Source organism: Cheilinus undulatus, linkage group 19 (genome assembly GCF_018320785.1).
Source record: "Cheilinus undulatus linkage group 19, ASM1832078v1, whole genome shotgun sequence".
Classification (NCBI taxonomy): Eukaryota; Metazoa; Chordata; class Actinopteri; order Labriformes; family Labridae; genus Cheilinus; species Cheilinus undulatus.
Genome location: NC_054883.1, coordinates 33,097,197 through 33,122,823, shown reverse-complemented (window position 1 = coordinate 33,122,823; position 25,627 = coordinate 33,097,197). Strand labels below are relative to the sequence as shown.

The 25,627-nt window shown below is 40.6% G+C and overlaps 1 protein-coding gene across 4 annotated transcripts in view; it reads right to left on the bottom strand.

Annotated features, from left to right (window-relative positions):
• The window catches only part of LOC121527168 (ribosomal protein S6 kinase alpha-3), an 84,947-nt gene that overhangs the window by 50,078 nt on the left and 9,242 nt on the right, over nucleotides 1-25,627 (bottom strand). For 2 of the 4 annotated variants that reach the window (XM_041813961.1, XM_041813962.1), the window contains exon 2: nucleotides 20,330-20,389. In XM_041813961.1, coding sequence (XP_041669895.1) covers nucleotides 20,330-20,389 — 60 coding nt within the window. Of the gene's footprint in view, nucleotides 1-2,289; nucleotides 2,342-11,329; nucleotides 11,451-20,329; nucleotides 20,390-25,627 lie in introns of those variants that run through there. The other 2 variants (XM_041813965.1, XM_041813964.1) reach the window with 2 other exon arrangements.

Below are 25,627 nucleotides of genomic sequence, written 5' to 3'. Positions count from 1 at the left end.
CATTGAAGCCACTGTGTCCATTCGTCCATCCCTCCCTCTCTCTCTCTCTTCCATTCATCCTCTACCTCGCTCTACCTTTCTCTGCCTTCACCTCCTCCCTCTCTCTGATCTCCTCTCTCTCTCTCTCCTCATTAGAGGAAATCAAAGAGCTTCATCTGCTGCCAATCGAGCCTCTCTGATCAGGACGACTGAGCCTCTTAATTACATCACACACAAGCACACACACAAATATGCAACATGTGTGTGTTAGCTGGCGCTGCTCTACCAGGGGAAGAAATAAATGATCAGTCGCTCTCTGGTTTGCCCCACATTTTAAATCACTTGTTTGAAGCTGCAGAAACTCGTCTCACACTTTCTCCTCAAACGCGATCAGCATCTCCTCCAGACCACAGGAACCAGGAAAAAACATTAAATTATGGACTATTTTATGAATAAACATGCACACATCTGCATAAAAAGATGCAGCTTATGTTTTTAAATCTTCCTGAAAATGTCCACAGTCAGACGCTAGAAGTCTCTACATCTGATGTTTCCATGCTAGCAGCTGCTGCAGCTCCACTCTGGTTCCTGCTGCAGATTTACTCAAATGTAAACAAGTCTCAGGTGCAGTGCAAAGCCTTCCGGCAGAATTATGCTGTTTACATCACACAAAGCATGATGGGAAACCCTGTGGGAAAATTTACTCACATTGCATTCCTCCTAGATAGAGCCTCACACTTTAGGAAACACTTTGTCTACCTTTTACCTTTGTCTACCTACCTTTTCTGTCTTTCAGGTGCAAATTAAAGTTAAATGAAGGAATTATAGGAGTGACTCCCTGACAGTCTGAACCCTCATCTCCTCCTTCCTTGTTCCATAAAATGTTGTTAGAGAACAAATCAGTGCAGTGTGCTATTTCTGAAATAGTGTTACACCATCCATACTCAGGTCAAATATTGTTTAGTCAAAGAGTTAGCAAGCAGTAGATGTTTACATGTAAAACTTCTCTTCAGTCCAATAAGAATCACTCTGGCGATTTCAAATGCATCAAACGTTTACTTAGAATAAAAGTTTTTAGACGTGCACAGAGTGGTCTAGTCTGTCTGCAACAGAAGAAGAAGCTGTTCACACTAAGGGTGGGTGATATGGAAGAAATTATTAGGATCATGATAAGTCTTTTTGTCTTGATTTTTGAGGCTAACTTCTAAGTGAATGATAAGAATCAAACTTATTATCTTATGGAATGCAAAAATAATGTGCTATTTCCTCCTATTTCCTGTCTGTGACATTAGATTTCTTTTTCTTTCTTTCTTTTTACAGCTTGAACATGGGAACATGAGTGCAATTAGCCAATAGGACGCTTAGCATGAGCTTGCAGTCAGTTATTGAGGGCTTGCGTGAGATCAGCTGATCTCAATAAAATGGCAGAGCTTGATATCGTAGCCTGTCTGAACTAACGCTACATGCTCAATGTTGGCAGAAAGCATGCATATGCTCCAATCAGAATACCAATCAACTTAAACCACCAATCTTGTTTGGATTAAGATTTCAATCTGAATGGGCTGTTTTGATCAGAAACTTCCAGTTGGCATGTTTTACATGATGCTTTTTTATCTGATCAGTTTATTCCATGTTATTTTTCTTCATGTAAACATAGCCACTAGCTGCATAGAATCCCTGGTGTGCTGTTTTAACTGGTGCTGGATTAACTGGTGATAGTCCAGGCAGATCCGTCCATCAAACATGCAGGACAAATTGACTGTAAAGTTATTTTTGTCCCAACTAGCATGAGCCTTTTAAAAAGTTTAATGTGATATGTATTTATAAAGTATTTCCCTCCATTTACCCCTGATGTATCTCATTTTTTATTCTTTTTAGTCCCACAGTTTGAACGATGTTTTTTATGGTACTAAAAGCTGTGAAACAAACTGTCCCATGGGGATAATAAAGATATTCTTGAGCTGTGAATACATGTTAATGGAAACTAAATAAATCTGCTCAGATTAAATGAAAAAGGATGCCATCACTGAGCTGATGTGAGCAAAATAAGCAAACGCAGATGAAAATTCAACGGAGTAAAGCAAGATTAATTTACTTCACTGTTAAAGTTAGATGACTGCTCATAACAACATGCTAGACAAAAACACACAGTCCAAAAACAATATTAACAGACGGCTGCCATCAGTGAGCCAAAGAGAGTCTGGGTGAATCACAACAAATGAAACAAACACAGACAGGCAGAAAGACGACCTGTAATTAAGTCTGAGTCTCTTCAGTGTCTGTTAGTTCATGTTTGTGTGTAAGTTGTACCTGAAGCTGCCAGTTCATAACGTGAAGTAAAAGCGTCTTCATCGCTGCTCCTGTGCTGTCACAGCACCGCTCAGAGTGATTAACTGAAGGACTTGTCACAGCACAGAACGCCGGGGGAAACACACACACACGTATGTACACACTTAATACACAGAAATACACACACACTAACACACGGAGCAACAGGAAGACCCTCCAGCTGTTCATCGCAGCGATTAAAGCATGTCCTGTCATTGTTTCCCTGGAAACAACATCTGCACAGGAAGGACCACATCTGTCCCCAGAGACGTCCCGTCACTAACACTCTCCATGTCACTGTGGGACGGGCAGGAAGGTAGTGGACCATTTTAAATCAACCCTCCTCTAATGTACCAGATTATGTGAAAGCGTCAAAATTAAAAAGAACTCTGATTCCCCACAGGTCAATGAATGCATCACCTGTCTACTAGGGCTGGGCAATTAACTGAAATTTAGATTAAATTACAACTTTTCTTAGTGCAATTTACAAATTACAGAAGGTGTAATATTTCTTTAACCTGTAAGTCAAAAATACCAGTTTAACATCATTCTTAGCAGAGGTTTTATTCTCTATACATGCAAATATTCAAGTTTCAATCTTTTCTAGAACAGTTTGCAAAAAAAAACCTGTTTCCCCTATTTTGTAAATGTTATTTTATCAAAAGTGAGAATGACATAAAAATGATTGTTCCCTTCAACACAACAGTCCATATGTCTTTATTTAAAGACTCATTCAGCCCTATGTAGAATGATATTTAACTTGTATTTGAAAATACTACAGATAAGGGCTGTGGTTTTAGCTCAGTGGGTATAAACAGAAGCTGAAGTCGTGGACTGCTGGCTGCAGGATCAGTTTCCAGTCTCTGCACTGCATGCCCCCCCCCCCACTCTGTATCCATGTTTCCTGTCTCTCTTCAGCGGTCCTATCAGAATAAAGACAAAGAGCTCAAAATAGACAAGACATTATTTTCCTAAAATGTTCAGCCCTACTTTCTGCTAATAACACAGTCAAGTCAAAAAATCATGAAATCAGAAATAAACATGAGAAGTCAAAGGATGGTAGATAAGAAGGGAAGAAGGAAAAGGAAAGATTAGAAAGGATGAGGGAAAAGGAAGGAAAAATGAAAACAAAGAAAGATGTGAAAATAGAGGAGAGTGAAGTAGGAGACAAGGAGAGATTTACAAGAGGAAAGGAAAGGAAAGGGGAGAAAGAAAGGAAAGGAAAGAGGAGAAGGAAAGGAAAGGAAAGGGAAAGAAAGAAAGAAAAAAGGAAAGAATAGAGGAAAGGAAAGGGGAGATAATTAGGAAAGGAAAGGAAAGGAAAGAAAAAGAAAGGAAACAAAAGAGGAGAGGAGAGAGGAAAGGAAAGGAAAGGGGAGAAGGAAAGGAATGGGAAAGGAAAGGAAAGGAGAGGGGAAAGGAAAGGCAGTAACGAAAAGAGAAAGAGGAAATGGAAAGGAAGGGAAAGGAAAGGAAAGGGAAGGAAAGAGGAGGAGGAAAGGCGGTAACGGAAAGAGAAAGAAGAAACGGAAAGAGGGGAAAGGAAAGGAAAGGGGAGACGGACGGGAAAAGAAGGAAAATGAAAGGAAAGAGGAAAGGAGCAGCGAGATGGAATAAAAAGGAAATGAAAGAAAAGAATTAAGAGAAGGCAGGCAAAGAAATTAACGGAAGAAAATTGGAGGGGCAGATAGAGAAGAGGATTTTTTTTAAGTTACTGATTAAGTGGACAGGAGAATGAAACAAAAAAAGGTGTGGGGATGAGAAAAGGAGGGTTGGGAATATCCCATTTTGAATACGTTAAACCTCCACCAGATTTTCCCACGGTCCACAGAATCACATTCACATGATTCCAAATAACACAAGAAGCAGTTCAGACCAGGCAGGTTTCACTCCATCCTGAGAGAAAGTCTAAAAACACTGTAAGGATCCTTTGTGTTAGAGAGATGCTGAGGCAGACTTCACTGGTTAACAGGGTTTCACTTATTAGAGGTTAAAAAGAGGAGGAAGGGAAAGGAGAGACAGGAAAGAGAGGAGGAGGAAACAACAGAAAATGATGTGACTGAGGGAGGAGATGGAAGAGGAAGATGGAAAAGGAAAGGTAGGAGAATATAAAAAAAGGGGGAAAGGAAAGGCAAAGAGAGTCGAAAAATACAAGTGGAAAAGACAAGAGTGGAGAGAAAGAAAGGGTGGAAAGGAAAGGAGGAAAGAAAGGTGGGAACATATAAACTATAGGCGAGGAAACTAAAGGTCAACATGAGTCAAACTGGAGAAGAAAATGATGATCCGTGTGGGTACAGAGGGGGAAGATCAGGGAGGTTTGGACATGAAATTCCACAGGAGGCAGAGAGGAGGAGGATGAAGAGGAGGAGGAGGAATAGAGCTTTGACGGTTTTTGGTTTCGAGTGTCCACGCCAAATTCCTGCCCGGGTCAGGTAAACTCTGCAGTGGGGGAGGGGCTCTGTTCCTCTCTATACCTCGTGGTTTAACTGCATCTTCCTCTCACTAACAGAGGGAAACTCCACATCATCTCTCCTCCTCCTCCTCCTCCTCCGATAGTTGTAGGGAAAATCCACACACACATGCTCTAATGTTAGTGTGTGTTCTCCCACACATTTAAGGTTTAAATTAGCCACAGAGGGGAGGTTATTTACAGTCTGAGGGGCTTTTTCCGGTTGTTTCCTTTCTCCCTTACTGGACTGGATTAGATTAAGATCTCATTTTACTGCTTTAAAAATATCAGATGTCTTTCTTTTATCTTATTTACTCCATCTTTGCTGTGCATAACTCAACAAGAAAACAGGATGTTTTAATCAGACTGCACAAATTAATCAATCATTCACAATGTGGTCCGGAGGGACGCTACTATGGAGCCATCATGTAGTCAGGTCTGTAGACTCATATTTGAAGGCTTATTTTTAATATCTGTCAGCTGAAATCTTGGAGCAGAAGTGATCGTATGGAGGCAAGAGGGGGAGGGGGACAGGGATAGCAACATGAAAATAGAGCAAAATTTAAGAGTAAGTGCAAGCTTGCCTGTCCCTTAGGCCTGTATAGTAAAAATTATAAAGCTTTATATTTTCACATATATATCAATACAGATGTGATAGAATGGATATGGCTAAATATGCTACAATGAAAGTCACATCACTTACGGTGCAGTTAACAAAACTGCCAATAGGGTGCAGTAGACACTAAACTACATGATGCAGCACACGCTTCAGATCAAAACAAACAAGCATGGATGAGAAATTCTATCAGCATCAACGCAAAGACACTGGAGTCAGACATGAGAAACATGCAAACTGTCCAAAAATAAGGTAAAATACAGCAGTAACACCAATCTTCATCTTAACATGACAGGACACCAGGCAAGTTAGCATTTAGCATCAACAGCTAATGAGTATCATCACATCCGGCTCTGAATGTCACTGTGCAGTCAGAATTTTCCTCAACTTCTAAATGCGACCAGAGGAGGAGCATTTTCTGATTTATTTGCAAAGAACCGTACAGCAACACTGATAACAAACGATTCAGGCAGCTGCTTAAGGAGAGGGAGAAACTGTTTAAACTAGTGGTGTAAAGATAACCTAATTTTGGATCGACTGACTGATCTTGACGTCAGCAGTCCACGGAGCCCTGGATCAGTAAAAATGTGGCATGAATTTTTGTCTTTGCTCTCCTGTTTGGTCTCATAGCCTGTTCCGCCATGCTCTGGCTCAGCGTCTGTAATCTCACGCAATCCACGGTGACCTTTTACCTTTAAACAAGAGTTTCATTCACCGTGAGTGCTCGCTAGGTGCTAGTGTTTCAGCGGTTGTCGTCTAAACGTCTACCAGCTGCAATTCTCCACCTCAGGAAAAAGTCATATGGACTTTAAATGAAGGAAGGATAACTTTGGAACTGTCTGCCCGTCTGTACGCTTTGGAGAAAAGTGATTAAGAACTACAACAGCTCATAAAACTCACCTGTTGAGACTGCAGAGCTAAAGTTTAGCTAAGATGCTAACGCTAAACGCACAAACAGAAAACACTTTTCTGAGTTCAAACTCGGAGAAGTCTTCAGTTATCAACATAACAACAGCCCCTTTATTCGCAGGGTTTTAAATCGTAACGTGTTGTTGGGAGTGATTGATTTTTGTGACATAATCAATACATCTGAACCCACTGATGTGATATTAAACAGAGAAGACTTCACCGAGCTGGAGATCAGCGGTTCTCCAATGAATTAATTCTAGAATGAAAACAAACAAGAATGGGCAGATACACAGAGAAAGGAAATAATGATGTTTTTGCAACATGTAGACTGAGTACTCACATTAAGAGGAATTATGAAAGGGAAAACATGTATAGAAAGCTGTTTTAATTTGACTATTGTCAATATTATTTTAACCCCCTGTTCTCCTTACTAGCAGAGCATAGAGCTCTGTCTATCCAAATCTCCTTGTGACTTTAAATTCGCTTAAATTTGTGCTTCTTGGGAAAATTTGATATTTAGTTTGTACTGTGGGCTGTGACAGATGGTTTGATTTTGGCCTTCACACAAATATAATGTTGTCCATTTGGCTCTTGAGAAGAGCAAGATGAAGCACTGCTGCCTTAGACTTTTCTTGAGATATCGCCTTTGCAAGGACTGAGAGATGGACAGACAAGCTGAAAACACAACACCTCCGGCTTTGGCAATCACCACCAAGGACATTATAAAACCTAATTGAGTCCAAAGGGAGGTCTATAAACGTCTTTTAATCTGGAAACACCAACTCTAAAACACTAAAAACATCATCAAATCAACAGCTCACAAGTTTTTCTAGAATCATTTAATGATTAACTCTTGCTGAAGTTTTTCACACAAAAATCTTACAGCTTATGGATTTATTAGTGAAAATAGGTCTGTAATATACAGCTGCTTTAATTTTGACAACTATATTATAATTTTTGATTCATTTATCTCATTAACAGTTGATTATTTACAACAACAATCTAAAAAAAAACGTGTGGCCAGGCGTGTGACCGCAGTATAATAGTGTTAATGTGGCTCTGTGAGCATGTGTGTTGTTGTTGTTGTTGTTGTTGCTCTCTGATTGGTCAGTTTCCTGGAGAGAGAGCGAGAAAGCTCTGTTCAGGAAAAACGGCGCCGGGTTACACAGATTACATCATCAACCCATGACCTCACAATGGCAATACCCACAATGCCTCATTCACAACAGAGAGCTCCAAACACACACATAGACTCTGTGACCCTGCCCCGGACCAGAGAGGAAACTGATCCTCGGCGGAGAGGCTGGAAACCACTTTTTCTTCTTCTCTTTTTATTTTATCTTCTTCACTTTAATACACACAAACAATCACACAAATACACACAAACACAGTTACCTCCCTCACTCTGTGCCTCTTCCTATCAATCAATACTTCCTCTCTCGCTCGCTCCCTCTGCTCCCATCAATAACCACTCTCGCCAGCGTGGGCGGGGCCAGGGTTTCCATTTTAGGCGTTTCGGCCTGAGCGTGCACACTTCCTCCCTCCTGCACAAAAACAACACAAATACACACAACAACACACACAAAAGGATGACCACGGATGCAGACAAATAACCGCAGAGAGCCAAACCCAAACACTAAAATAGCTCCTTTTAGAGGGAGAAAGAAACGACCTGGACACACTCCTTCTGTTTCTGTGTCCTTGACCGAGACACACACTCACAAACAACACACAACAACAAGCACACTAGGAGAGTCTACCACTGGGTGATCCAAGGGGAGAGGTTGTGACCGTATGAAGCGTAAGTGGATGACTTTTTCCACGGGATGTCTCGTCTACTTGATCCCTCACAAACAAAAGCACGAATACACAAATAACTACACACAACTACACACCTGAGCATGTTGGTGAAGGCAGTAGTGTGCCATGTGTTTGTGTGTGTGGGCGTTTAAAAGACGCCGGAGAAAGTCGGTCCAGATGGCCGGAGAAGATTAAACACCATCTGCCAGAGAATGCGGCGAATACACACAGACAGAGAAACGCACACAAACAGACACACACAAATATCCAGGAGGTCATATGGTGATTTATTGAATCTGAAAAATGATTCCTGGTGTGTGAGAAAGTTCATTACATTTCCACATTTGTAATGACGCCCCTTCTTGTCATAGAGGTGAATAATTGAAGTGGCCTTTAATAATCTGTCATCAGGAGACAAACGAGAGGCCACATGTTGAGTCTGACTTCATTAATCTGTGTTTGCAGCTGCAGCGTGTAGAGAAAGAGAATAGACTCTCTTACATTAGCGTGATGGCTCAGAGTAAACAAATGTCCAGCCTCTGCATGAAATGGTACGTTTCTGGTGTCCTAATCTCTATTCACAGATTCTACATAAAGATGTTGGTTCTAGAGATATGAATCTTTCAGTGTATCATTACTTGATTCATGATCATGGGCCATGATTACATTTAGAATCCATTTTTGATTTAAACTGATTCCTGATGCAGAAACCATGCCCCGTTTCTCATAAAGACATGATTATTTCAGTATCTGCTGCTGATGCTCCTAGGAAGGGTTGTTTACCAGTTAGGTTTTTCTGATACCAGTGCTAAATCCATCCTTATCAAGCTTAAAAAATGTGTCGGTTTAAATTTTTTTCAATAAAGTCAAGCTAAATTTATCACTTGTCCCCTGTAAAAGATATGTAAGTGTTTAGTTGACATTAACTATTTAAGTTATCTCAAAGAGGATTGAAATACTTCAAAACAAACTAGCTTTTTGTTATTTACAAGATATTATCATGTAGTTTCTACATATTTAATTCATGTTTTAAGATTGATCCAAGCGGCAACCTCTGGTCCTGAAAAATGAAGCCAATGCGGAAGTGCAAAAACTTGCAATACAGCGAGCGTCCACTTGAGGCTGGCTGCAGGAACACCGGAAGTCCCGTCTGAACACTTGTTACACAAGAAATAAACCCGTTCACAGCCTGGTCGAAAAAAAACAAACGTGTCTCACGATCACCACGATCGTTTCGATTAACCTGACACGCCAGATGGATTTGTTTCACACATCCACCTAGAAAACCTCTCATAGACAGCGTTTTGGGAAGGGCAGAGGCTTTGACAAAACTCGGAGGGTGATTGGATGAACGTTTTGTCACATCTATACAGGCCAGTCAGAGCAACTAAACACGTGACGAAGCCGCTACCAAGGAGTAAACTCCATATAGAACTTCATAACGCGAACCATGGCGACTGTAGACATGTCAGTACCCGACTTTTGTTGTTTTTGAAAAGAAAAGAACTCAATGCTGTTCTTTGTTCTTCTTGTAACGAAGAAATGTCGTCAAGTTCTGATAAAACTGATGCTTTAGCAGCATCCACGCTAATCTCTTCCGCCATAACTACACCAGCCTCTTGTTGCTGCTTGCTTACATCACGACTCCAACGCGTCCCAAAGTACTGCCCCTCATTGCTGATTGGTCCTGTCACTTTCTAACTGGGACGGGGGCATTGCAAGATGGATTCACCAGTGAGAAATACAGAATTCTTTCCAATTCTTTCTACAGTCTGTGTGTTGATTGTGATTATATTATGTTGATTTAGCATAAAATGCAAGAACTTCAAATTTACAAATTTCATTTGTGTTGAGTCAGCGTTGTACAAAAACATCAGTAAAATAAATCATATTTGCCCCTTACTCCAGAGCAGAAGGTGGCAGTAATGAGTCACAAATCCACATGGGTCATTGTTTGAGCAGAAAAGGGTTAAACATTTGAGTGTTAAATTTAACACTTGTGTCTAACTCAATTCAGAGTAAATGTTCTTCAGTGTTGGAGTTACCTGACAGTGTTCATCTGACTCTGTAGAGTCAGTCATCTGACTAGCAATCAGTGAATCCCTGGAGCCTTGAATGTTTCAGAATGAACCTAAGATGGGTTTTTTCTCCTATGATTTTTAAATATAGCTACATCTCCATAGTGGAGACTATGTGTCACACATGTTTAATGTTATCACAAAATCTGACAACTGATGAAGGGCCTTTTCAGTATTTAGCTTTACAACATCACTTCATTAGCACTAAAAAGTTACACAGTTATGAAACTTGTAAGTGGTAGAAATCTCTGGAGGTCCAGCTTGTTTTCATTTACCTCTACCTCTTCATTTACCTCTATATTTTATTTTCTACTCAGGTATAAATGTCATCAAAGAATAAAGTACTTCCTTGGACCTTTTCCCTGATAACTGGAAGGCTGTGATGCTTGTTACCTAGGTGATAATTGTTTAACACTTGTCAGCAAGCCAATTAACACCCAACATGCAGCGTAGACGTTCAGAGAACCCATGCAAAGTCAACACATCAATCTAGTCCTGATCTGAAATTCCTACCACGCCTGTTTCACAGTTTCCTCCCAACTCTGAGTCACCTTATAAATTAGCGTTCAAACAGCAGAGATATGAGGATGAAGAGGATGATCACTCCTCTTTAGGGATAAAAAAACAGCTCTGAGTGAAAATTCTGGGCATGAAACTGTGCTAAAATGCACAAACCAATGCATAAAAACTGATCATAACAGGAAAATAAAATTTGGTGTTAGTCTATGTTAAATGTGTAAAATGTTCTACTCTTTCGCTCTGATTTATTGTATTTAATGATGGCGGCCTCGGGGTTAATTCTCATGTGCGAAGCAGCTCCTATCAGCCAACAGATCAACCTGTGGTTTTGCTTTGAAGCCTCCTGAAAAGTCCAGAAAAACAGCATTCTTGATCAGCAAACCAGCGCCGGATTATAGAGAGCCCCTGAAGGCAGCACCAAATTAAACTTTAGGCTGACTCATGCTCAGTTTGAACTCAGCAACGGCAAAAAAAAGAATTCAGAGAACTTTCTCTGATGCACTGATGTGATTTCTTTTCTTTATGTTCTCTTGACTTCTCAGGTCAGGCAGAAAACTCCAGCAGATTTTCGTCCACATGTTGGGCTTGTCTCGCTGTCATTTGAGATTCTGCTGCTGAGCTGATGACTGGACAGAGCTCAAACATGCTCACCTGAGACCTGGTTCACTGACATTCAGATGTGAAACAAAGCCGACATTTCCAGGCTGGTGCAAAGCTTCATTTGGTTCACGCCGGTTTGAAACAGTTCAATCATACAACAAGATTAGACCAGCTCCTCTCCTCTTGCTCTGCCATTGATGCTGGATTTAAAGTGTGTCCACTGCTCCCTAAACAAGGCTAATACAATCATTCAATCAATCAATTAAAGGGTTCTGAGGAGAAACTGTGTCAGTGCAGGGAGGACGCTAACTCCTCTCATCTCCTCATTAATGATAGTAAGGAAATACTTAACTTTAATGTCTGAAGAACAAGGATTAGTTAAACGGTCCTTGGGTTAAATGGAAAATATGAATATGTAGCGCTAAACCAGGGGTGTCAAACTCAAGGCCCGGGGGCCAAATCCGGCCCATGGAACAGTTCTGGTTTACTCCAGTATAAAAATGTTAACTTAACCTTTATGATTTATACGTCATACAACCTGAAAAAAATATAACAGTTGAACTAATTAAACAAAAAGTAAGAATTAAAGATTTTTTTCACATTTTCTATTTCACATCCAAAGTTATGAATCATACTACTTTGACTTTTTATTTCATACTTTCACCTTTTGAACTCATAATTTTTTCCTTTACTATTCATAATTTCATATTTCAAGCTATATTTTGACCTTTTCCACATCTAGTGTTGGCTTTTTAATACCAAATTTTGACATCTGACATGGCCAATTTTAAATTTGTAGTCATTTTTGGACATTTCCAACTCACAGTTTTGACTTCTATATCATGTTTTGACCTTTTAAATTCACATTTTTAAATTTTAAGTCATATTTTGACTTTTTAACTCATCATTTTGAAGATTATCTCATAATTTTGAATGTTACGCCATATTTTGCCCTTTTTACATTCACAATTTTAAATTTCAAGTCATTTCTTTTACTTTTTCACACTTTACTTTGGCTTTTTTCTCATATTTTGACCTTTAAGACTCAATTTTAAATCCTAAGTTATATTTTGACCTTTTTAACTCATTTAAAAAAAAAAATTCTCAAAAGTTGTACTTTTTATCTCAGATTTGAGCCTTTAAAAATTTTGTCTTTTTTAATTTCCAAAATCACTTATTATCAGTGCCAAGGTTTTCTTTTGCATCTTATTAATAGTAGAAATGAGGTTGATGGTTTGTGGTTAAATGCTGACCCTGTTCGGCTCTCAGGTTAGACCTAAATCCAGAGTCTGGCCCTTGCTGTGATTGAGTGTGACACCCCTGCTCTGATGCAGTTTCTCCCCATTGACATCCAAAATACATCCAAAATTCTTATTTGTCATGTAAGATAAAATCTGTATGCAGGATTAAGAGCCAAGGAGCGACTAAGAATCAGAACAAGTAGAGTAAAGCCCTGCGTGCTCTCTCTATGTGCACTTTTACATGTAGACCATCAACCTGCTGGGGACAAGGATGGAAACTAGCCTATGGCTACAATCTGGCACATTTACATGTCTATGTTCATTATGTGTACTGTCCCCTATGATAAATAAATCAATAAATAAACACCTCAATATACATTTTATGCATTATCTCCTTTAATATTGTAATACCATGAATACAGATATGATTATAAATTATAGGACATATCACCCAGCTATAGTTTTAACTGGATCATAAAAATACAGCAGAGTGATTTTTTTCATTAGCCAAAGAAGCTGTACACTAAAAGCACACAGAACCAAACAACACCTGCAGCGTACATAAAAAAGTGAACTAATCATGTGAGCAGTGAACCTGGTGAGTGTTTTTCATTGCTTTGGTTCCAGTCTGAGGTCAGTGTCCGTCTCAGTGAACCAGTGACCTCATCCTGGGTCTAAACATGATACGGCGTCTCTACAACACTCACACAGAAACACACAGAGCAGCAGCAGATGGCAGCAGATGTTGGTCGGCCCTCTGAGGAGCAGAGATGTACTTCACGCTGTCTGGAAAACATTTTAGGACTCGCTGGGGGCAGTGGTGTGTGTGTGAAATATGTGTGTGTGTCACTGACTCAACACTGAGAGGAGCAGTCGGTGTGTGAAGTCAGTGTTTGCCATCTCACTGTCTGATCTGAAGAGTGTGTTATTATCTAATACAGGCAGGGATGAGCAGATTCTCACTGAGGGCCTCAGTAACAGTCTGTCAGTGACAGAAATCACCAGGCTGCAGGGCCACGCTGATCAACCTCAGAGGCTTTGTGATTGTATGTTTCTCGGCTGAAGGTGCATAGCAAACTAAGGCTGAACTCAGTGCAGAGTCGCATCAAATACTACTGTCATTGGTGACTGATCAGCTCATTATTTTCTTTATTGGTTGGTTATAACTACCTGTATCAGGTTAGTTTTATTCTGCTGTTTGGAAATAATTACAAAGTTTGATTTTATAGAAGATCCCCTATGAATGAGTACTAGAGTTAATTTAAGATGACTTCAAGCAGTGATGCAGAGAGAGAGAGAGCTGCCTCATTACCTCAAATTAACCTGAGAAGGCACATACACAAATGCAAACACACAAATGCACACACAAATACACATACACAAACTCAACACACCAAGTCTCCCAGTGTTGATCCAGTGGAAAAGTCGGCCTGGCTCGTTAACGCTCTCTAACATATTCATGCTCACACACAGACATAAACTGTGATGTTCATACTCCAGCTTCAGCCTGCAGGCTCGTGTGTGCATTTGTGTGTGTGCGCTGCGACTCTGGAGAGTGAGGTAATGAGTGCTCAGCTCTTCTCAGACAGCAGATCTATAAACCATCTCCTCTGCATTTAAAAATCAATGCTTGCAGCTGCTCTGCTGCCACTGACACACACACCAGCTAGAAATCCTGTGAGTGAGATGGGCGTCAGTTTCTGTCTGATTCTGAGGAGACGTGAGGCTGTTGTCTGCAGGTTGTCACATATTCTCTGCTCTACGCTGGTAGAAATGAAGACATATGTACTCATGGTCTCTCCAACCAAGACTTCATGTCTCTGAGCAGCCCAGAAAAGAAAGCTGGATATCATTAGTGGGCTGCAGCAGTGCTGAGGTGAAACATTGCCTAGTTTGAACACAGTTCCCAATTTAGGAGTTTAAACACGAGCAACATTTAAACCAGGGTCCAAACATACTGACAAATACAAGGCTGGCAGGGCCACTTGATACTAAAAATGAACAACAGCCAACATAAAAGCCTTCAGTTCATGGCTAAGGATGCAAATAGCCAATCATTGCTAAGGATTCAGGAGTTGAAGACCAACCTGGTCAGGATGAGAATGACGCTGACAGATCATCTCCACATTCAGACACAAAACAAGAGCAGAAGCTGACAAACTAAAAAGCATGTTAATTAATTCCTGCTGTCAAAATGTTAGATAACAGAATTCACAAAGCAGCACTACCTTGTTTTAAATTTAGAACACGTTTCACTTCCTAAAGTGGTCCATAATTCAATTTATTATTAAAGACTGCAGCAGGCAAATTAAAAATGGACCACAGGCTACAGTAAGCCTGTAGTTAGCTTGGTCATGCCTGATTTAAGGTGTAGGTGAAGGCCTAAGGGACCAAGCACATGAAGAAAGCCCATGTGACAGGGGTTATATTGCCTCTTAAAAGCTTGTAAAACAGAGTAGGACAAGACCAGAGTGAGTCTTAATTAAGGGTGGGAATCACTAGTGGTCCCACGATACAATATTATCACGATACTTGGATCATGATTCGATATTATTGCAATTTAAAACATTTTGCAATACATTGAGTATTGCAACACAATATCTTTTTCATGTTTGTCGTCTTTCTGCAGTATTTTATTTTCATGCAGCACTTCTTGCAAACCTCATGTGTCATGTCCATCTCATTCATGCCCTGCTTGCATTCCTAATGTCCTTTCCCTGGTGCTGCAATGTTTTTTGTACTTACTTTCTCCTGCTGTATGACCGTCACCTCTGTTTACCTCAAAAAATGGACTTTATTTTTTCATTAGCAATCAATTTAAAAAATCGATACTTGGTAGAGGAGATGATACAATATATCGCCAGACAAAATATTGCAATACTATTATGTATCCTTTTTTTTTTTTACCACCCCTAGAATTAATGTAAACCAAGCTACCACCAACCAGCCACGGACGGCACAGAGGGGAAGGCCAGATAAGTAAAAATGCATGGTAAATAATGCTGTGATGGTTCTGTCAAACACAAAATCTTTGTATTTAAAATTGTGCAGAGACAGAATTAAAGCTGTCAAAATCATTTTTTATGCACAAAAATGCAAGGGGGGGGGGGGTTTACTCCATTTCCTAAACATGACAAAATCTTCAGACAAAATGAAAGCAAGATGGCATGACTTAGAGTAGTGCTGACTAATATACCATATTTCTATTCCGATGGCAATGTGCAAATGTGCAGTAGTCATATTGCAAGGACATGCAATAGTCAGGTGACCTGGTGCAAATCCCGCTGCTGCTTCTGTGCTTTGGATTTTAACCAAAATCGCATGTTTTCTTATTTCTGTAATGAGTGTGCATTTAAGTTCTCTGAAATCATCATCAGAGGTCAGAGAAGTGAGATTTGTGCAGCAGAATCTGTGTGACTCCTCCTGATGGGAGGCAAAATAATGAAGCAAGATTGTGATGGGAATTAGTGCTCCAAGATCTGGTAATAATGTGCGACTGTAATTATACTGAACATTATTGTGATTTTCATTTCAATATAATGCATGAATGGTATCATGAGTCTACTTGTTTAGTTTTCAAGGTTATTAAGTAACATAAAAATTCAAAATCTGAAGTTTTTACAGTACTGCCTTCAAAAATTTCTTTTTTGGAAAAATAGAGGGATTTCTTAACAATATTTTCATTAAACTTAAAGGCATATCTGCTGGTATAAACCTTTCAAGTACTACTTAAATAATTGCAGCCTTTTATGCAATTTTGTAATTGCATGGCCTGACATGATGTGTGGTTAGATTACTTGTGCAGCCCTTTTGCTAACACAATTTAGACAATGCATGATAGTTATTTAGCAGGTTTTGATGATAAAAACATGTAGCTATAGCCAGTATAAGGTACCTAACAGAGATGCTCAATTATGACATAAATCCTAATCACATTTATGTTCACTGAGTTTGAGAGCATGATTATTAAACACCAGTACACATTGCACCTTGTGCATAAATCCCAAATGATCAAATGCATTCACTGTGTTGCCTTGAAGGGCATTGTTTCAGGTTTGACTCCTCCAAGTGATCAAAATGATTGTTGAGGGGAACAGATATACATCCATGCTGCACATCCATGCCTGAACGTGTGCATGAGTAAAAGTTCAGAGCTGAACCCCATCTCTCCCATCCACACCAGGGCCAGGGAAGCGCTTCACTGTGGTGCAGAGCGGTCACACTGTTTAAACAAACTAGACTGGGGGTACGCCTAGGTCTGGTGTGGATTGTTTCACGTTAGTGCACCCTAGAAGTCCACCTGAAATCGTCCTAAATCAAATTTCTTAGACTTGGACTAACAGACCTAAATAATGTGGTCGGAACTCAAGTTTTCTTTTGCATGTTTACTCCTCAATCAGAGCCAAATAGGAGTAGGTGTTCTGTGCATGCTCCACAGTGTCCTCAGTGTGCTTTGACCTAGGAGTTAACTAGCATTAATGCTGCCAAGGCCACTGCCAGAGGGATGGTGTTGAGCTAATTGGTACCAAAGCGAAGAGCAGAATGTGTACAAAATGTACAGAGCTGTAAAATGTGTTTAAACTGTTCAATATACAGTCAGTTGGCTGCTTGCTAGCTTGTCAGCTAAGTCAACAGGGAGAAGGTCCATGGTAACTAGCTGTAAGGAGACATAGCAACACACATGTGCCAACTGTGCATGCATACTGGGACAAGGCCAGTGCTCCACTTGAATATCTTTATCACTCAACTTAACTTTGCATGTGAATGTATTGAGCGGGATGCAAATGTTTTAACACTCAATATTCATCATTGCTGCCTTCAGTCAGCTGGTGTGCCTGTGTTGAGCTGCAGTGCAGGAGCTCCTGCAGCAGCAGAGGATCACATTAAACTGCTGCTGATTCTGCTGCTTCCTTGTGAACACAGGATGAGTTGGCTCAGAGATTAGCTGCTGCAGAGACATCACACGGCCTCAAGTTTCATCAAAATAAAGGCTCACTCCAGTTTTACTTTGATAAACAGGAGGTGACAAATGTATCAGTCCGGATCAGGATTTAATTTGGTTTGGATTGGTGTCAGTCAGGGTTCAATCAGACGGAGAAATCAGATTATCAGACAGCGCTCACTCAGAATGAATTCTCAATAAGAGACACACCGAAACAGATCAGAGACGATGAGTCATCTTCAAACTTCCTCCTATGACAGAGAAAAAGTCATTTTTTAATCTCCTACTGTGGTTTAGAACACTCTGGGAGGTGTAGGGTATTATAACAGCTGTGTGCTTACATTCGTAGAGCTGCAGGCTTTATCCTGCTGGGAAATATCACTAAATTAAAGTAGATATAGTCAAGGTTTATACCTTAACTCATCATTTTATGAATGTAAAGTCATGTTTTCAGGGCTGTGTTAGAAGCAGAGAGGGGTTACAATCATTATGATAGAGACAGACTGTTCTCTTGTTTGTGCACATTTAGAGAGGTGGTTTAAATGTAGGTTATTAGTATGAAACTGGGACACAACACAGGAGACTGATCCAGCTAACACTGTAAACCAGAAGGCATGCTGTTTAGGCAGTTAATGGTAGGGATGGACATTTTCAGTCATTTCAATATTGGAGGACTCTCATGTGGTCAGAGCTGTCCACGAGTCTCTAATGAGGCAGTATGTTGACACGACAAATCAGCACAGAGTTCTGCTGCTTGCACTAAACATAATCCTCTTCTTTTCTGTCAAAATAGTTTCAGATATCTGTTTCCAGCATCCTGTTCTGGGTTGCTGGAAGCTGGAGCCTATTCTAGCGGGCGAGAGGCAGGGTACACCCTGGGCTGGTCGCATACAGAGACGGACAACCAGGCATGCTCACACTCACACCTATGGCCAATTAAGAGTCACCAATTAAAAAAAAAAAAAGTTTTGGGTGTTGGGAGGAAGCCTGAGATCATGCAAACTCCCACAGAAAGGCCCTGACTTGGCAGGGAATAAGGAACCTTCTTGCTGTGAGGCAACAGCACTAACCTCTGTACCGCTGTGCAGCCCGCATCTGTATCTGATAAAATTAGTTTGGACATCGACATATTGGATATCAACAAGAGCCTAATATCGTTCATCCCTAATTTTATCCCATGTTGGGTATGACAATCAAGGCCACGTCAGGACGTCTTACAGCTGCCCGACAGAAGGTCTAGAATGTTTGGTTTTTCTGTCCCCTACAAGTTGTTCTAACACATCAGTGAAGTTGACAGAGTGAACGAACAAAATAGTCAAACAAAAGAAGAATGATAAAGCTGCAGGTTGTGACTGTGACAGAGAAAAAGTTTGCTGAGCTCCTGGAAATGTTGATGAGAAACAGTAGATGCACTTCAACAAACTAGTGAGTAACTGGTGTTAGAATTAGCCAGGCCTGCCCACTGAAACAGCTGGGTCCCTGGACAGCCCTGTAAAATGGCCCTCCACAGCCCTGTAAGCGGCCCCTGAACAGCCCTGTGAGTGCCCCCTAAACAGTCCTGTGAGTGGCCCCTGAGCAGCCCTGTGAGCGGCCCTGTGAGCGGCCCCCTCCACAGCCCTGTGAGCAGCCCCTGAACAGCTCTGTGAGCGGTCCTTCACAGTCCTGTGAGCAGCCTTTCCAAAGCCCAGTGAGTGGTCCTCAACAGCCCAGTGAGTGGCCCTCAACAGCCCAGTGAGTGGCCTTCAACAGCCCTGCGAGCAGGCCCTCCACAGACCTGTGAGTGTCCCCTCAACAGCCCTGTGAGTGACCCTCAACAGCCCTGTGACAAGCCCTCCACAAATGTTATGTAAAGATCTATGCATGTTTGTTGGTGAAACAATACAATACAATACAATAACTTTATTTATCCCTGACGGGAAATTCAATTGTCTGGAGTCTCTCTCATCTGTTTACGGTAGAATTATAAAGTCTAATTGCTGATGGTATGAAAGATTTTCTAAATCTTTCTGTCCTGCAGCAAAGGGATAGGAGCCGTCGTCATGGTGGTAGTCTACTGGGGATTATGTACTTCCCTTTGGCCCTAAAAAAGTATCTTTAAAAGAGATTTTTGGGTTCAAATCCTCCCTAGAGAGATGCTTCAGTTTCTTGTTTTGTGAAGGTCATGGTCATGGCCCTCCTCACATAGAGGAAGACCATGTAATCTGACCTTTACCACTTCTGTAACAAATATGCTCCAGTAACGCTGTGTTTAATTTTCAAACGAGTGCATTTCACATGAATATGAAGCCCTGTTTTTGCAGAGAAACTTCCTTTTTGCAGTGCTGTGTGGTACAGTTCCTCCTGAGCGTGCACATTTTACAGAGCTGTTACAACATCAAAACAAAGTTTGAAACTGGGACAGAGGAAGCCACAGCAGAAGAAGAATGAATCAGAATGAGGGTTTACCTTCAGCGTTAACCACCACATTTATTCCAGAAATAACGTGGAATGATAACTTCACTAATGAATGATATCATTGAGCTGAACCGGGGATCTGAGGGAGGATCTTCTCTTATTCAGCTTAAAGATGACTCATGATTTTAATAAAGAGCCACACAACGCCTTACTTTCAAACCAGCAATTATCCTGCAGGAGTGGGCGTCCGTATTCTCAAACATCATCACAGAGAAAATCTGAGCTCTAGAGCGGAAACAGGTTTGTGAAAGTAGAAATGACACAGCTTCCATCAGTGTTAACATGTTGTCAGTCCAAACATAGAGCTCTGTGTGTTTACACTAAATCCCTTTCCATGTGAGGAAAGACTAACAGAAGCCTCCAAACAACCTGCAGCCACTGCTATGCTCCATGAGAAGTAAAAACAGGACTCACCGGGCATGCAGGCATAGAGTCGTCGTCGCCCACCGAGTCCTCGGGGTCGTGATGTGCATCCTGTAATGAAACACACAAAGACGACACGCATTAACACACACCTGACATGCAGAGGTGACATGGTAATTACTGCTGCTCTGCTGGGATCCTGACAGGAGGCTCCACGTCACTGCTGCAGGTCTAGACATGTTTACCTGAACAACGGCTGGAAACACCCACATGTCACTGCATTAACTCACCGTACAGTCCTGTTAAACAGATGTAGGTATTACAGCCATTTAATGAGCACTGAAAAGTGAGGAACACCATGAAGACTTAGAGCGACAATGAATGTTTTCTTATTTTAAACACAATTCTAGTGTATCTACGTCTAAAAATAACCTAAACAATGAAATATAATAGATGTCAAACTGAGATCTCATATTTCCACCATGGCCATGTTCCTGTGTCCTTACCCTCAGGATGGGAAGCTCAAATGTTGTCATGTTGTACTGTTATAGTTCAGGTTTTTATTCATCAAGATCATGCAATTTTTGTTTGATCATTTTCTGACAGAAAAATTACATTAAAACAACCGAATATGAAAAGAAAGCTTGGACCTCATTAAGTTAAACTTGGTTTTCGCTGCTACATTACCAGACAGTGAATGCACAGAGGGTGTCAAGAAGAAGGGCTGGGGTGCTGATTATGAAGTCTAACAACTGTAACCTTTGACCCTCAAAATCTGACCTGTTTCATCTTTGAGTAAGAGTTTATTTTTGTGCAAAGTTTGAAGAAAATCCTTCAAAGCTTTCTTGGGATATTACATTAAAAGCAAGAGATGTGCATGAGCCCCATGACCTATGACCTCCAAACTATATGCACTTCATCCTTGGGTCAGGATGAACATTTTTTCCGAGTTTGATGAAAATCCACCAAAGGGTTCTTGAGATATTAAGCACACAAGAAAACTGGAAAACATAATGCCTCCAGCGTAAAGGCATAAAAACATGAATTATCAGATTAGCGAACGGCTTTCAGCCACTCTATTATAATTTAGGCTCGATAATCATAGACATGATAGAGAAGGCTAGTGAGAATTGATCCTTGTTGTTACTACAGCATTAGGGATTTAACATCAGTATCAACCATGTTTACAAAAATCAACCATTAGCCTGAACAGATATCAGTTAACAATGTTAATCTGTTGTGTCTAATCAATGTTCTGCTGAACTATATAAGATATTTAAACAGGGAAGACAAAGTGACTTGTTAGATAAACTCAGATCTGATATAATGGCCAAATTTGAGGGAAAATGTTGACGTACTAGTTGTGCTACAGCAAAAGAACTCTTTAAAGACACCTGTATCGGCTTAAACTAGATCTAAAATCCAGTAACATCAAAAAGAAACATAATTTCACCATCTGATGAATTGTGTGAACAACACTGCAACTACTTCTTTCACTCCTGTCATTAACGGTAAGTGTCATTTTTTGCATCAATAAAAAAGGGCATTTCCTAAAAGGATAAAATAAAACAAGAGTAGCTTGCTGGAAGTGTGTTTTGCTTGCTGGCAAGTACTTGACTGGAACAGTTTCTTGTATAGTGAATCTTTGATAGCATGGCTGTAACACCTCAACCTTGCGAAGCAGATGAACTGACCAGATTCCATGCATGTCTGCTTGGCCTCTAATGAATCTGACTGACAGAACGTTTATTGTGGTTGGATTCTTGGTCTCTGCGCTGTTTGGTGCATGTCTTCCCCATTCTCTCTCTCCATATTTCTTGTCTCTTGTCAGCTGTCCTATCTGAATAAAGGCCAAAGGTTAAAAAAAATCTCTAAACAAACAACAACAAAAAAAAACACTATTTTTTTGTACTTAAACATTAAAAGTTTTCAACCCTGAAAGGCTTCATCCTCAACACAGTTCTCTCATAAGATTGTCTTTGACATTACACACCAAAATATTCACTTGAATGCAAGAAATTTAGCATTGAATGCTCAAAAATTTTCAATAGGAGGGCCTCCAAATGCCCTCTTATTTGCTCCTCCTTTGTTTAGTGAACCACAGGGCCAACCTTTCAACGCCCCCCTCCCTGGCTGCACGGGCTGATACCTCCATGCCCCATAAAGCCCTGTGATACAATGTAAAAATTCAGTAAAAGCAGTTCTAATCCATGCATGACATGAACCCGGTGAACTTTAAATGTAAGAGTGGATTTTGCATTTGTGACTAAACGCTGCTCAGCAGTCAGCTGCTGTGTTTTACAGTAAAAATCAGGTTTGTTAAAGGTTCATTCTTCGCTTACATCAAGGCCTTCTGCTGCCTACATTCATGATCTGTTTTCAATCGGTGCCATCAAGCATTCAGAGGTGAAACGCACCGCTCAGCGAGTAGGCGTCCTGACATAAAAAAAAAAACCTGTCCCTGCCACTACGAGTGACGGAGGATACAAAGAGTTCAGATAAAATATAAATAAATAAAATCCCACAGACGGACGTGGTGTGAGATTTATCAGCAGGGCCACCAAACTCGGACACCCTCCGCCTCGTCTGCTCGGCCAACAGGAAAAATAAAAACAGATATGAATGAATTAGCATTACGTAAGGCAGATTATCAGCCTGTCTGCTCCCCTGCTGAACAGCAGCTGTGATTCAGACACTGATAGCACTGATACTACCACCACAACAAAACAATAACAATAAAAGCCATTATGGTGACTATTTACTTCCCCTGTAAGTGCAGCGTGGGGAGGATAAGCCTGAGAAGTACACAGAAGAGAGAGGAGTAGAGGGGATGAATGACAACAGACAGGAAGAGTGATGGATTATGGGAGGAGGAGGGAGAGATCGAAGGTGACAGAGAGGACAGGGCCGTAATACAGGCCAGCAGGGTCAGATTTATAAATTCAAATACATCTGACCTGGAGATGCTCTGATTTAGCAGGAACCAATTACTCCTGGCTGATTTTAATTAAAAAAATACATGATCGTTAAATCAGCATTAATGCTTCTCACCAGCTACCAACATAACTGATCACCTGTAGTGAGTACTCTGGTGTCTGCAGCTGACTGAAGCCTGTTTGCTGTAGTCTAATTACCAGAAGTGGAGAGAGTGCTAAAATGTTGTGTTCAAGACAAAATTCTATTACTTTGACAGAACTTTCCCTGATTTTAAGTTAAATTATTGCTATCACTATGATGACCAGTCAACAGTCACAGAGTTACTCTAATTACCAGTCAACTTTTACAGAGTTACTCTGACCGCCCAACAGTCACAGAGTTATGACAGTATCATTACAGTGTTTCTTTACTATACGCTGATGAAAGCTGGACAGGTTATTTAAAGACTCAACGTCATGGCCAACACAACTTGTACTGTCTTCTTTCCAACACTGTCATCAGATCAATTTCTGCATCTCTGTCATCTTGTTCTGCCACTCAACAGCTGCTGCCTGCTGATCCTTCTGAAACATGAACATAAGACTTTAACATTAAATATTTCATATAGTGCTTAAAAACTACTTGATAGAGGAACAAAGATGCAAGACATAAATGACGATCAATATTCTATCCTCGCAGTCTGTTAGTCATTGTGCTTATATGAATAAAGATCATTGGTAACTATACTTTTTAAAGCACATTATGAATAACCATGTGTTAGAGTCACTGCTGCAGCTCCAACGGCCCTCTGTTAGATAAACAAGCTACATCAGCCGCCAAATTACCATAACGGACTTTCTGTTCATGTATGAACACCTGCACACTCCTGTCCTGTCTCTTGGCCTCATGTGTCTGCCTTTGTCCTCATCAGACCCCTTTACTGTCATGCAGTCTGTATTTGGATGTAGTTGGTATTAATAAGCATTATCACCACTGTAATCGCTGCCCACTCTTTAATCAGTTTCCTCATGCAAAGCAGATCCGCATACCTGGTGAACCTGAACTAAAATAAACAGAGTCCCAGGTCAGACCAGGTGAAGCTCTTTCTCTGTAACATATCATGGGCATTAAAAATTCACTTTTCAAGAACCAAAATTCCAAAAAAGCTGGGGCACTGTGTGAAATGTTAATTAAACAGAATGCAATGATTGTCAAGTCTTATAAACCCATATTTTATTCACAATAGAACATAAACAACATATCAGATGTTGAAACTGGGACATTTTACTGTTTCATGAAAAATATTAGCTCATGTTCAATTTGATGGCAGCAACACATCTCAAAAAGTAGGAAAATGGCCATGTTTACCACTGTGTAGCATCCCCTCTTCTTTTGACAATAGTCTATAAACATCTGGGAAGTAAGGAGACCAGCTGCTGGAGTTCTGGGGAAAGAATGTTGTCCCATTCTTGTCTGATATAGGATTCTGGCTGTGCTACAGTTTTGGGTCTTCTTTGCTGGATGTTTACTTTTATGATTCTCCAATCTTTTTCTGTTGGTGAAGGGTCTGGACTGCAGGTAGGCCAGATCCGCGTCCAGACTCTTTTCCTGTGAAGCCATGTTGTTGTGATGGATGTGGTATGTGGTTTAGCATTTTCTTGCTGAAATAGTCAAGGCCTTCCCTGAGAGACGTCGGATGGAAGCATATGTTGTTCTAAAACCTCTTTCTACTTTTCAGAACTGATTGTTCCTTTCCAGATGTGTAAGCTGTCCATACCATAGGCACTAATGCAACCCCATATCATCAGAGATGCAGGCCTTAGAACCATGCCAGGATAACAAGCTGGATGGTCCCTCTCCTCTTTAGTCTACAAGGCACAGCGTCTGCGATTTCCAAAAGGAATGTCAAATTTGATCCATGTGACCACAGAACAGTTTTCCATGTTGCCTCAGTCCATTTCAATTGTGCGTTGGTCCAGAGAAGACAGCAGCATTTTTGAATCCTGTTCAGTTGTGGCTACTTTTTTATATGATCCAGCTTTAACTGTCATTTGTGGATGGCCAAATGTGTTGACAGACAATGATATCTGGAATTGTTTCTGAATCAATGCAGTGATTTGCAGTAAAGAATCATGCCTCGTTTTAATGCAGTGGCCCCTGAGGGCCCCAAGGTCATGAGCATCCAGTACTGACCTTCAGCCCTGTCCCTTGCTCACAGAGATTTCTGTGAGCAAATTTGTTGATGATATTATGTACTGTAAATAGTGGGGTATTCAAAGTCTTTGCAATTTTACACTAAGGAACATTTTCTCTGAAATTGTTGCACAATTTTAGATGCAGTTATTCACAGATTGCTGACCCTCTGCCCAGACATTGCCTCTCTAAAATGCTCCTTAATATCCAGTCATGTCACTGACCTGTTGACAATAACCT